Raw genomic sequence first — 12,831 nt, 5'->3', positions numbered from 1 at the left:
GTCGAGATATCCAAGATTTTCGACATTTCACCGAGATTTTTGAGATTTACCCAAAATTTCGATCGAAACTTTCGAAACATTGTAGGTTTTAAGTTTGGTATGTAATCTCGTCTCGAGGAGTTCGAGATTCTTGAGATATTTGAGATCTCGCCGAGATTTAGTACTATGACCCTAATATTCTTTTTTGGTTTTCTTTCTGCCATGCTGCTAGTAGAGTTCCACCGCCAATCTTGCGGCTCTGGCCTTACCATGTCAAACATGGTTGACTGAACATGTGCCAACACATGTCGTACCACATATGACCACTGCTACCAACCACCATCAGGCTCCAATGGCCTCTCCACCATTGTCAATGCGCCTCCTAAGGCTCTAGCCCTCCATCTGCCGCACGTCCAAGGGATCGCCCCCTCTCACAACCTCCAAGGGATTCCTGCCTCTTGTCGAAGCCACCCAGGGATCCTCTGCCCCTGTTGAAGTCATCTAGGGGCCTTCCACCCCCTGTCGTCACCTCCAGGGGTCCTCTGCCCCCTTGCTGCCACCATTAGGGGCTCTCCACCTCCTGTTGTCACCTCCAGCCGCCTCATGCACCCTTTTTGTGCTTGTTCCTGCGCGGCTATTGTGACTTCATTAGTTTACCTTGCTGCCCATCCCGTTTGTTATAGTATGCTTTCTCCTCTCTCGCGAATGATACGGACCCTCCACACTACTATTTCTTTATATATTTGTTTCAGCACCATATCAACTTCTTTGTTGTGACTCGGCGGAGGATAGTGATGTTAATGTCTCCGCGGGAGAAATTAGGGGTAGTAAGGTGAGTCGTGCTGGGACTCATGGCCATTATCTCTCTCTTAAACCGGGTCCAACCAAGTTGAATGGGTCTGATTACCTTGCATGGGAGTGGGCATGCCTTTTGACAAAAGTTGTCAAGTCGTCGCCTAGACAATGCCTAGGCGTCCAGCGCCCTGGTCGACTTGGGCGCCTTGGACGCCTTGAACGCCTACTTGGTGTCGCCTTTCTTTTTGCCCCTCTCCGCCTCCTTGGGTCGCCTAGACGCCGTGACAACTATGCTTTTGACTATCCGTGGAAATCATCTTTCAGAGCATTTGACTAGAGACACCCCCATGCCATCTAGTGGTACTGCTAAGACTACCTGGCTAGCTAATGATTCCTTGGTGATGTCCTTTCTCTTGAATTCCATGGAACCATATATCAGTACCAGCTTTGTTCTACTTATCTCTACACAAGAATTATGGGATGTTGTCCATCAAACTTATGCTCAAACCAGCAACAATGCTCAAATTTATGACCTTTGCCGTCATGTTTGGGAAAACTCACAAAAGGACATGTCCCTTACCTCTTATTATGCTGCTTTGACTGCACTCTGTCAACAGTTGGATTCTTATCATCCGATCCCCATAGTGTGTACAACTGACAATACTACCTTTCAGAAGGAACCTGAGATGGAAAGAGTATGATTTCCTCACAGGCTTAAATCCAAAATATGACCATATTCAAGTTCAAATTCTGGGCCGAGATAAGTTCCCAACTCTTCTCCAGGCATATAAAATTCTGCAACATGAATATTGTCGTCGCTCCATGATGATGCCCTCTACTCTGCCTCCTCGCTCTGCTCGACTTTCTGAACCTGCCTTTGGGGAGTCTGCTGACCCTAAGGCCACTATTAGTGCCCGCGAACAAGTTAAATATGATTATTGTGGCAGCCTCAGCACACTCAGGAAACATGTTGGAAGCTTGACGGCCGCCCCAAAGGTGGGGGGCATGGTGGCAAATAGGTTTCCACTCGATACCAAGCACATTTGACTGAATCCTCCTAAGCTTCTCCCATTGGACTGTCTGCACCTGCATCTAGTTTTACAACTCCCTTCTCTTTGAATCAGCTATTGGCCCTTCAGTGCACGATGTCTCAACTGGGGACCCCTTCTCAGCTCAGTCATGTATTTTTCATGTTTCCTCTGGCCCTAATTCCTCTTAGCTGCTTGATTATGGGGCCTTTGATCATATGACTAGTTCCTCCGACCTTTTCTGCTCTTATCATCCCACATCGGGTAAGGACAAGGTTCGTGTAGCTGATGGATCTTAATCCTCCATATCTGGTAAAAGTTCCATTCAGTGTTCCCCTTATATCTCCTTACCCTTTGTTTTGAACGTTCCTAATTTATGAGCTAATCTACTTTCTATTTACCGCCTTACTGTTGATCTCAATTGTTGTGTCGCATTCTATTCTACCCATTGTTTTTTTCAGGATCTAGCAACGGGGCAACGATTGGATGTGGTAGGGTGCGACAGACTATACTACCTAGATACGGGCCATCCTCAGTCCATGCCTCCACTCTCTGCTCATACCCTTCATGCTGAAAGTTCTCTCCAACTAGTTCATCGATGGCACCAGCGTCTATCATTTCGAATAGTACGGTTAATGTTTCCTTCTTTAATAAAGCATTGTAATTCCGATATTTTTTATTGTGACATTTGTGAATTGGCTAAACATTCGAGTACCTCTTATTCTCCAAGTTTTAAAAAAAGTGATGTTCCTTTTTCTGTCATTCACCCTGATGTTTGGGGGCCTTCTCGAATTGTCTCCAGAGATGGCTATAGATGGTATATTTCTTTTATTGATAATTGTACCCGACTCACTTAAGTGTATCTCCTTCGTACTAAATTGGAATCCTTTGCATGTTTTAAATCATTTCACACTATGATTCGAACCATGGAAAGAGATCTCAATCGAAACCAACCGAAACCATTGAGATATCTCGGCAGGGAGTTTAAAAAGTACAGAGTCAGTTGAACCAACCCAAACTGGCATATTAAAGTGACAGGTTTCGATCGAAACTTGCCATTTTTCGTAAGTTTCGATAGAAAAACATATTGTCTCGGTGGTTTCAACACAAGGAGTAGGAGTTTGGCTCAAAAGTGTGGATTTCTTCGCATTGTTTCTTCGTTTGATTCATCTACAAGCTACATCAACTCTCTTATTCCAATGTTTGAACCTCTTTTCTCAAAGGTAATAGTTTTTTCTATCCAAAATCAATTTTTTTGTACAACACTATTGAATACATGGTAGAATTTGTTGAAATTAATATATGTTAGCAACAATGGCCCAATCTATGACTCTACGGAGTCGGATTTTTTTTTTTGGTAGGCCAATTAGTATATTTTCCTGATTTATAAAAACCATTTCCATACAACAAATTTTTGAAAAAAAAAAATATGATTTATATATGATGGATGGACACCAATTTAATATATGTTAGACACCGTTGGCCGATCTACCGCATGACAGAGTCAAAATTTTCTTACAGTCACAGTGAGCCCTTCCCTAGATTGGGATATCTTATACAAGTTGATGATGGGGCTAATAAATGGGCAGTTATGGACTACCAGAACAATTGGGCCCAAAGCATATCATGGGATACATATGTGGTACATTCAGAGGAACGGCTCTGAAATATTCAGTAGTACACAGCTCATGGATTGGAACCACCAAGAAACTCTGCATGGAATTGAACGAGTGTTGAGCACCTTAATGTTTTATTTGGATAACAGACCAGCATAGTCTCCCATTGAAGTCACCCACCATCTTCTTAGGCAGCACCGGTGGTGATCCAGTTGACAAGAAGAGTTATCAGAGATTAGTTGGCAGGTTGGTCTACCTCTCCCACACTCAGCAAGACATAGCCTATGCAGTCGGAATTGTCAGCCGATTCTTACATGATCCTCGTACCATGCATCTTGAGGCTGTTTACCGGATCTTGAGATACTTGAAATCAGCCCCCAGCAAAGACCTTTTATTCTCCAACAACAATCTTCAGCTGGAAGCCTTTACAGATGCTGACTGGGCTGGTTCTATTGATAATTGACGCTCCACTCTGGGTACTTCACCTTCCTCAGAGGAAACTTAGTTACCTGGAGAATCAAGAAACATACTGTTGTATCCAGATCCAGTGCAGCGTTTGAATATCGAGCAATGGCACAGGGAGTCTGCGAACTAGGAGATTTGGGCATAGCTGTTGCAACACCTATGCGTTTATATTGTGACAACAAAACAGCAATCAGCATAGCACATAATCCGCTTCAGCATGACAGAACCAAACACATCAAACCAATAGGCACTTCATCAAAGAGAAACTGGAACAAGGCACCATTTTCATTCTTTTTGTCACTACAGCTAATCAATTGGCTGATGTCTTTACAAAAGGCTGCATTGTAAAGTATTTCACCCTCTTGTCTGCAAGTTCAGCATACGAGATATATATGCTCCAACTTGAGGGGGAGTGTTAATGGCTGTAATGTGTCCAGGTTCGATGTACCTTGTATGTGCTAAGGTGGAGCTGAGTCATCTCCACCTAGAATACCTTATTTGCTATCCAATTACAATCTATAAAGGGCCTCTGTCCTCTAGTTACAAGCCGAATATTCTGATAATACTCTAATATTCAACTTTAACATTTTTGTTTCAATGCTATCACTTCTTTAAAAACAGGAAAGAATATCAATTATAACTTCAAATTCCAAAAAATTGTTAAAAAAAATTGCATCATCTCCCATGAATAAAGAAGATAAACCAAAAGTGATGAAAAATGAAGGGGATAACCAAAACATTGTGAAAACAATGCGCACGACTGGCAGTGAAAAATCATCACGTTTTTTGTGACACAGTTTCCACATGTAGGCATGGAGAGAAGAATCACAATTCACAAAGAAAGTTACAAGCCAAGCAGTTCAGGGTTATAGCCATCCAAATTTAGATTTCAGACTCCAGGGGGAAAAAATCAATAAAACAAAACCAGCAAACCATATGTGAGAAACAACAATCCCATAAACTGGAAGAACCAGGCACCTCAGACAGAGTTACCTTGAATTCCGAAGCCAAAAGCACATCTTGTAGCTTAGGTACAACATCATACGAGATAATGTTGAATACACCATCAAGATGAATGGTCCCTTTGGAATTTGACTGCACTATTTTAAAACCTCCCCTGTTAGATCCACCCAGTTGGGATAAAACCACCTGCAAGTTATTAGAACAGAAACAGAAATCAGTTCCAACATGCATTCACTTCTCCAGAGCAATAATTTCAATTTAATTAAGCACCGCTCGTCCTCCATGACCTTTACCAAGAAAAGCATCCAGGTCATTTTGGTTTGAAGTACCACTTTACATCAATATTCGTCAGCACATGATTACAGACGAATTTTATTCTCTGAAACACTATGAACTCCACATAGACTCAGCAACCATAAGCTTTTGCCAGCAAAAAGTAAGTTTCGGCTCATCAAGAACATATATAAACATACTAGGCTAAAATACTTCAGGAAAACCTTATTTTGGCTGTATATAAATATATGTAAACCTTCATATTGCAAAAAAAAAAGTCACACAAAGTGGTTGTATGGATTTACACCATTGGCTGGCAATATTCATCGAAACATATTGTATATCTTGTGTAATATTGTCCATGGTACAAGATCTCGATATTATCTCGTTTTCGTGACTACCGAAATGAAATGCTTGGCGATATATAAAATATACCATATCTCGACCGAAATCTTGCTATCTCGGCGAGATTTCGGTGGCTGTTTCGATTTTGGTTCATTTCGGTCAAACCAGGCCCATTTCTGTTGTTATAAATACCCAATTTCGACCCAGAACTCGACAAAACTCACCTAACTCAACATATCTCGCCTCTCTTGTTTGGAAAACTCCTCCAAATAGTTGCTTTTAACTATTTTTTATGGGAAATGTCACAAACTGTTCGAGCTTGATTCGACAACAGCAACAACATGGTCGTTTTGATGATCCGGACTGGCACTCGTTTTAGTACTAGCTACTAGGATAGTAGGATCCTAGGACTTGTAACTCTTGTATTTGTTTAATCCATGCCTCTTTCTAAGTTTCTAACAATTATTAACAAACCATGTATGATTATGAATATGATGCCTAATGAATTAAATGGTCTATGGTTTGATGTTTTTTAATTCCTAATGCTTAATTAAGTTGTTTTACACCTTTACTTTAATTATATGTGTTCTAAATATTATGTGGAATAGCCTAGGGTAGAGCTCACCAACGTTGTAGACTACCAACCTAGGGCATTGTTCGAAAAGTCGTTTCGTTTCAGTATTTCGGGCTGACCAAAATATCCGAAATTCGGATATTTCGGTCGAAATATTGCATTTTTTTCTGCATGGTTTTGGAAGGTAATTCGGTGGGTTTTAGGTTAAGTTAAGGCCTGAGAGAGAGTGGAAACAGTATTTCTCCTCAGGATCGCCATCACCACCTTACCCCCCCCCTCCATACCACCGTCATTTCCAACCCTCTCGCCTTCACCGAAACCTCCATCCCCAGCACTTCCACTATCTCCACCATACCCACCTCCACTGCCAACACTACCCTCCCCCCCACCACCACTGCCACCCCTGGACCAAATTCCTGGTCCTCTTTGCTCTCAAAACCATCCTCATTCTCGAGCTTTGGTCACTCCCTTCACTTTGTCAAACCTTCCTCAGACGATAGATCAATTTTCGCTCTCTGCCCAAGCAGCTTGTCATCACCTGAAACTTCCAAGTGGAAATCTTGCCTCCTGGGTCACTTCCTCGGCTCTAGACCCTCGTTCAACAACGTCAAGGCTTCCCTCTCTAAGCAATAGAAAGCACATGGTTCACTAGACATCTTCCCCCTTAATACGGGTGTTTTCGTATTCAAGTTCTTTTCGGAGGATGTCAAGACTCGAGCTCTGGACAATGCTCCTTGGCTAGTCGGCTCCAAACCTATCTTCCTCTATCAGTGGGATCCCTTCATCCAGCTCCACAAGGTCGACCTCAGCTCCATTCCCTTGTGGATTACCCTCCCTGGTCTCCCGTTTCAGTACTGGACTCAAGATTGCCTCACAAGAATAGGTTCAGTCTTGGGCCATCCCCTGTACTCAAACGCTCGAACTCTAAAAATGGACAGGCTATCCTATACTTGGCTCTGTATCGATGTCCCTGCTGATCACCCTCCTCCTTCCTCCATCACCATTGTGGAAGACGATGGCTTTTGTTTTGAGCAGCCTATCAAGTTCGATTGGCTTCCCCCTCACTGCTTACACTGCAAGATTTTTGGTCATCACACTCAAGACTGCTCCGGCAAAGCTACATCCGTTACACCTGAAGCTGATCTGGCTCCCTCATTGCCTCAATCTGTTCCAGCAACTCCTTCATCTCTGTTAGGCTTGCCAATCTCTCCTACTAAAGTTGTACGATCGAAGAACCCTTCGGTTCTACTAAGTTCTCTTGGTGAAGCCGCTCAATCGAGCAAGCCTCAACAGCATATTCCAGCAGTTTGATAAGGTGATGTGGCAAAACTCCAAGCAAAGGAGGTGTTTTCTCCTTCTCCCAGGCAAAATTAGCGAAAAAGTCGAGTTCTAATTGCAAAATGATTTTTTTTTTTTTTTTTTTTTTTGGTGAATAAAAAATCTATTACCAAAGCCCAAGGGGGCGAGAGGGAAAGAGAGGGGGGGAATATACAAAGGAAAGAGAGGAGGGAGAAGAAACAGACCCCAGACCCAACTAAGAGGGAGTATGGGGCCGTAAAAGAGCACTATCTAAACCCCAAGAAATAACAATATGCATGTTCCTTGGGGAATCCAAAAAAGCTTTATGAGGGATAAAACTCAGCTTAGAGGAGACATCCAAAGAGATGGCTTTCCAAATCAATTCGAAGGAATGAGAGTTGGAGGTCCATCTCCTAAGGTTCCTCTCCATCCAAATGTGTCACACCCCGGCCCAGTTAATAAGCGCACGGTGTAACCGGATGCCAACTAGCACCCAATCAATCCTCCAGGATCACAAGTGCAATACTCCCATTCACAGTTCATCATAACACAGTAAATCAACGCAGCGGAAGAGAATAAAAGTAATAATAACAACAATAAATAAGGAGATCAAGTGATACCTGGATATTTATATTGACTGAAACTTGTATTACATCTTTATAGTTCTCGCAAAAGCAATACAAGACAAAAGCATAAAATTAACTGGAGGCTATACCACACAAAAGTAATGTATAGACACAAAAAGAGAATAGCCTGCTCCATCAGGCCAGATCACGTGAACGCGCACGCATTGCATCCGCAGGATACATCATGAACTTCAAACCCCTGCACCGTACGACCCTGATCGGTGTGGCAGTCCAAAGCAGTAACAGGTCCATCATCTAGTTTCTCAGAACCAGCCATACTATCTGAAAAAGAGGGATCCACAGGGGTGAGCTCCACTGAGCCCAGCAAGGGAAAACATGCAAGCATATACATATGGTCCATGATGCATGACCTAAACTAAGCATGCTACTAGCAACATTTCTAGGCCTCATGAGGTATAAGTGCTACTGTAATAGGTATGGTATTCTCAGTCCCGGAAACGCAAACGAAACATTGGTCACCCGAGAATACCACTCTACTACGGTAAAGACCCGCCTGTTCCAGAATGAACACATCAGACTCCGGCAGACCCTCAGTGCTAACCCTACTGTTTGTTCCCATTCTGGCATGTACTCTTCAGACCTGGGACAGTGAATGTGGTTAGGGCTTTTGCTTAGGGTTATCTCAGGACCTAATACATGTCGTGTATTGATAATTTAGGTTGTGTATCATCTGTTGGTGAGGTTAAAGTATGAGTTGGAACTCTCTTTTGGCTAGGCTGTATCTCCAACTCCAAGGGGATTTTGACCTTAATTTGTGGAGTGTTTCTTACTTTCTTGCTCTTATGCTTACTACATTTGTTCATACGTCATATTAATTGTAAAGGTTCATATAGCTTTATAGTCTTTTCTTTTGCATTAGATATATGCATGATTTTAGGATGCATTTCATATTGCATTTGAATAATATTATTATGTTCTATGACTGTTATGAATGAGATGTTGATGGAACTGAATTACTACCTTCTTACTGCTGTAAACATATGACATCATGTTAGAATGCATATGGTTAGGTTATCATAAACCCTGTGCTGCGACCCTTGCCAGCAGGAGTGAGGTGTTGGATAACCCGTGGCAGGTCTGAAGGGTACATACCAGAATATGGAAACAAAACAGGGACAGCAGGGAGGACCGAATTCAGAACTAGCCTGAATCTGGTCGGTCGTACGATTTAGCAGGCTGAATCCGGTGGGCAAACCAGTAGCTGTTTTTTAGGTGTAATTTCATGGGTCATGCCTAGCATGGAACCCCAGCACCCAAATTGAGTTAGGGATGTTCTAGGGTACTGCCATAGGTCCATTGTAACCCATTTGCATGTACGATCCATGCCATGGTTCCAACCCTAGAAAGGAATGAAAGAATTTTCTAAATTTTCTGAGTAAATGGCAGGTTATTATGGGAATAGGATAATTGGGGCTTTAATGGCTTGGGATGCTGCCTTAGAGTGATGGATTAATCTAATTGGGTTAGGTTTTAGGGTTCTAATTAACTATCCTAAGTAATTACAAGGTAATAGCGCTGGTTAGTCCATGGGTTCAAAGGAAAATTAAAGAAGAAGAGAGGAAGAGAGGAGATTCCACAGGGGTTTATGAAGCTCACCTTATCCTTGCTGTATAGAAAGTGAAAACTTCCACCAAAGGTTCCCTCCAAGCTTTCAAATCTTCAATTTGAGAAGAATTTCTCAAACCCTAATCTTCCTTCTTCTCCTTCCTTCTTCTTCTTCTCCCAAGGCTGAATCGATTTTAGTTTAGATAAAAATGAGTTCTAGTCTAAGGTTAGTTTATATATAGGGGGTAGTACTAAGGGCTGTTTAGCTCAGGTTAGTAAAATTAGTTTTTAAAAATATGTTTCGCTAAACTAATTTTTAAAGGTAATTAACTACCTAAGTCTTATAATTATGTTATGATTTAAACCTAATAGGCCATAATTGTGGGCCCGGGCATGTTGGCACACAGGCAGCTCTAAACAAGGATGTGGGTCCCACAAGGGTAAATTTACTTTTCTGCCCCCCATTATATTATTAACATTATAGTCTTATTTGTAAAGACAAATACTTACATAACCCAGCCCAGGAAATTGTGAGGTTCTGCATATGCTCGATCCAGCATGTTTGGCATATGAAGCTGATGTGCTAGGACCCGACAGGATCTTCGGATTCAAGGATGGCTAGCTGTGCTGGCTCCTCGGAATCCTCCATAGGCGAGTCAATGGATTGCTCCGAATCCACTACCGATGCAGCCCACAACATAGAAGCAAGCATGGACACTAAACCAGAACCTACAACCACACAAGTTCAAAAAAGTTCAATTTAGAGGTGGATTTCACAAAATGTGGTAAAGAGCAGCGGCTAACACAAGCTTGCCAATAGTGTCGCAGATAGAGCAACAAGGGTAAGTCATGACCAGCCAGAGTCACTCTAGCGAAAGGGAGGGGTCTCCTGCTGTGAGGCCAGATAAACAAAAGGGCTTTTTTCTAGATGGGAGGTAAAGGGGCAAGCAAAGAAGAGGTGGTCAATGTCTTCGGAACTGCTCCAACAGAAGATACAAGAAGCGGGGACAGGGATTCTTCAGTGAAGGAGGAAGGCTTGGGTGGGAAGGCAAAGGGTAAGCGTTCTCCAAGTCAGGAAGCTCTGGCGAGGGATGTGACCTTTGAACCAGGCTAGCTTGTGCCATAAGACAGTAGGGGCATGGGTCCTAACAAGGTTCCGGGCAGATCTAAAGCTAAAAAGGCTGTTTGGGGAGGGGAGCCAAATAACCATGTCCGCATGAGCCGGGGGGGAGGGGGGAAGGGAATTCCAGATCAGGGAGAGGATGAGGGGAAGAGGGGAGGGGGGAACCAAGATCCATGAGAGATGATGGAGGATAGGGAGGCAGACTTGGGAATGCCGCAGGAGTAAATTGATCAAGCCCCAAAGAAGTTATAGAGGACTCCATTAGGGTGCCAAGGGTCAAGCCAAAGGGAGATGGAAGACCCATCAGCAATAGTAGAGGAAGTAGCTCTTAGCACCAAGGGGCAGAGGAGGAGGATCTTGCGCCAAACCCAGGAGGAATCCAAAGGGATGGGGACAGTCCAAATGGAGTCATTTTTTGAGGAGATGGGAGTAAACCCAATGAACCCAAATGGAGTCATGCTTAGAGGAGATTTTCCAAATAAGCTTCAGAATTCCCGCAGTATTGGAGTTGCGGATACGGCGAATGCCGAGTGTAAATTACAGCAGAAAAATAAGATGGAGAAGAAGAAGAAGAGAAACACGATCGTATTACCTTTTGAAAGAAGGAATTGATTCTCTTCCCTCAGAATTTCATTAATATAAACATTACAAAAGGGTATAACAGTAAATACCCATAGACTTAAGTAAATAAAACACACCTACACTGCCCCTTTCCTTTCTCCTCTCGATATTAGCTTTCTAACGCTAATATCGAGAGTCCCACTCTCGATAACACTCCCCCCCAAGCTGGAGCATAGATGTTAATCATGCCCAGCTTGTTCCAAATATAATCCACTCTTGCACTCCCCGAAGACTTAGTAAACACATCTGCAAGTTGCTCTCCTGTACAAACATGACAAGGAGAAATCAGCCCTTGCTGAAGCTTCTCTCGAACAACATGACAGTCAACCTCAATGTGTTTCGTTCTTTCATGAAACACTGGATTTGAAGCAATATGGACAGCAGCTTGATTGTCACACCACAGTCGCATTGGAGAATCATCAACGAACCCAATTTCAGCCAGCAACTGTTTCACCCACATTAGCTCACAAGTAACATGTGCCATGGCCCTATACTCCGATTCTGCACTGGAACGAGTAACTACTGTCTATTTCTTGCTCTTCCAGGACACCAAATTCACTCCAACAAACACACAATAACCTGTGGCAGACCTCCTGTCAACTGGAGACCCTGCCCAATCAGCATCTGAAAAACCCTCTATCTACCCATGGCCATGATCACTGTAGAGAAGACCACATCCAGGAGCCTTTTTAAGATAGCGTAAAATATGCATAACAGCCTCCCAATGAGATGTCCGTGGAGCAGACAAGAACTGACTCACCACACTAACAAGAAAGGCAATATTAGGCCTCGTCACTATTAGGTAATTTAACTTCCCAACAAGCCTCCCGTACTTCTCAAGATGAGGCAAAATATCACCATCATCAGCAGTAAGCTTCAAATTGGGATCCATAGGAGTATCTAGAGGTTTAGAACCCAACATTCCTATCTCTAAAAGAAGATCAAGGACATATTTTCGCTAAAAGCGAAATTCCTTTCTTTAACTAAGCAATTTCCACACCCAAAAAATACTTCAACTTACCCAGATCCTTGGTCTGAAATTTTTGCTACAAGTGTACCTTCAAACCTTCAATACCCGAAACATCATCTTCTGTAATGACTATATCATCTACATAAACCACAAGAAATATTTTTCCCGCACCATAGTGGCGGAAAAACACAGAATGATCACTACCACACCTTGTCAGCCCAAACTCTAACACAACTTCAATAAACCTACCGAACCAAGCCCTAGGGGACTGTTTCAGCCCATACAGAGACTTCTTCAACTTACACATCAAGCCAGACTCCCCCTGAGCAACAAACTCAGGAGGTTGCTCCATGTAAACTTCTTCGTTCAAATCCCCATGCAAAATGCATTCTTGAGATATAGTTGATACAAAGGCCAATGGTAAGTAGCAGGAAGAGAAATCAAAATGCGAACAGAAGTAAGCTTCGCTATAGGAGAAAAAGTATCCAAGTAATCAACCCCATATACTTGGGCATAGCCCTTCGCAACAAGACGGGCCTTCAAACGAGCCAAGGATCCATCAGGATTCACTTTCACCACATACACCCA

General features: G+C 42.8%; 1 protein-coding gene across 4 annotated transcripts in view; it reads right to left on the bottom strand.

Moving 5' to 3' along the window:
- The window catches only part of LOC122659695 (SWI/SNF-related matrix-associated actin-dependent regulator of chromatin subfamily A-like protein 1), a 152,594-nt gene that overhangs the window by 96,133 nt on the left and 43,630 nt on the right, over positions 1-12,831 (bottom strand). For all 4 annotated transcript variants that reach the window (XR_006332532.1, XM_043854794.1, XM_043854797.1 and 1 more), the window contains exon 11: positions 4,877-5,032. Coding sequence is in view for 3 of the 4 variants with exons in the window: in XM_043854794.1 (XP_043710729.1) it covers positions 4,877-5,032 (156 nt within the window). In the remaining variant the exon portion in view is untranslated. The remainder of the gene's footprint in view (positions 1-4,876; positions 5,033-12,831) is intronic.

Source organism: Telopea speciosissima, chromosome 4, assembly GCF_018873765.1.
Source record: "Telopea speciosissima isolate NSW1024214 ecotype Mountain lineage chromosome 4, Tspe_v1, whole genome shotgun sequence".
In the NCBI taxonomy this organism is placed as follows: domain Eukaryota; kingdom Viridiplantae; phylum Streptophyta; class Magnoliopsida; order Proteales; family Proteaceae; genus Telopea; species Telopea speciosissima.
The sequence above is the reverse complement of the archived record's forward strand: the minus strand, read 5'-3'. Positions and strand labels throughout refer to the sequence as shown.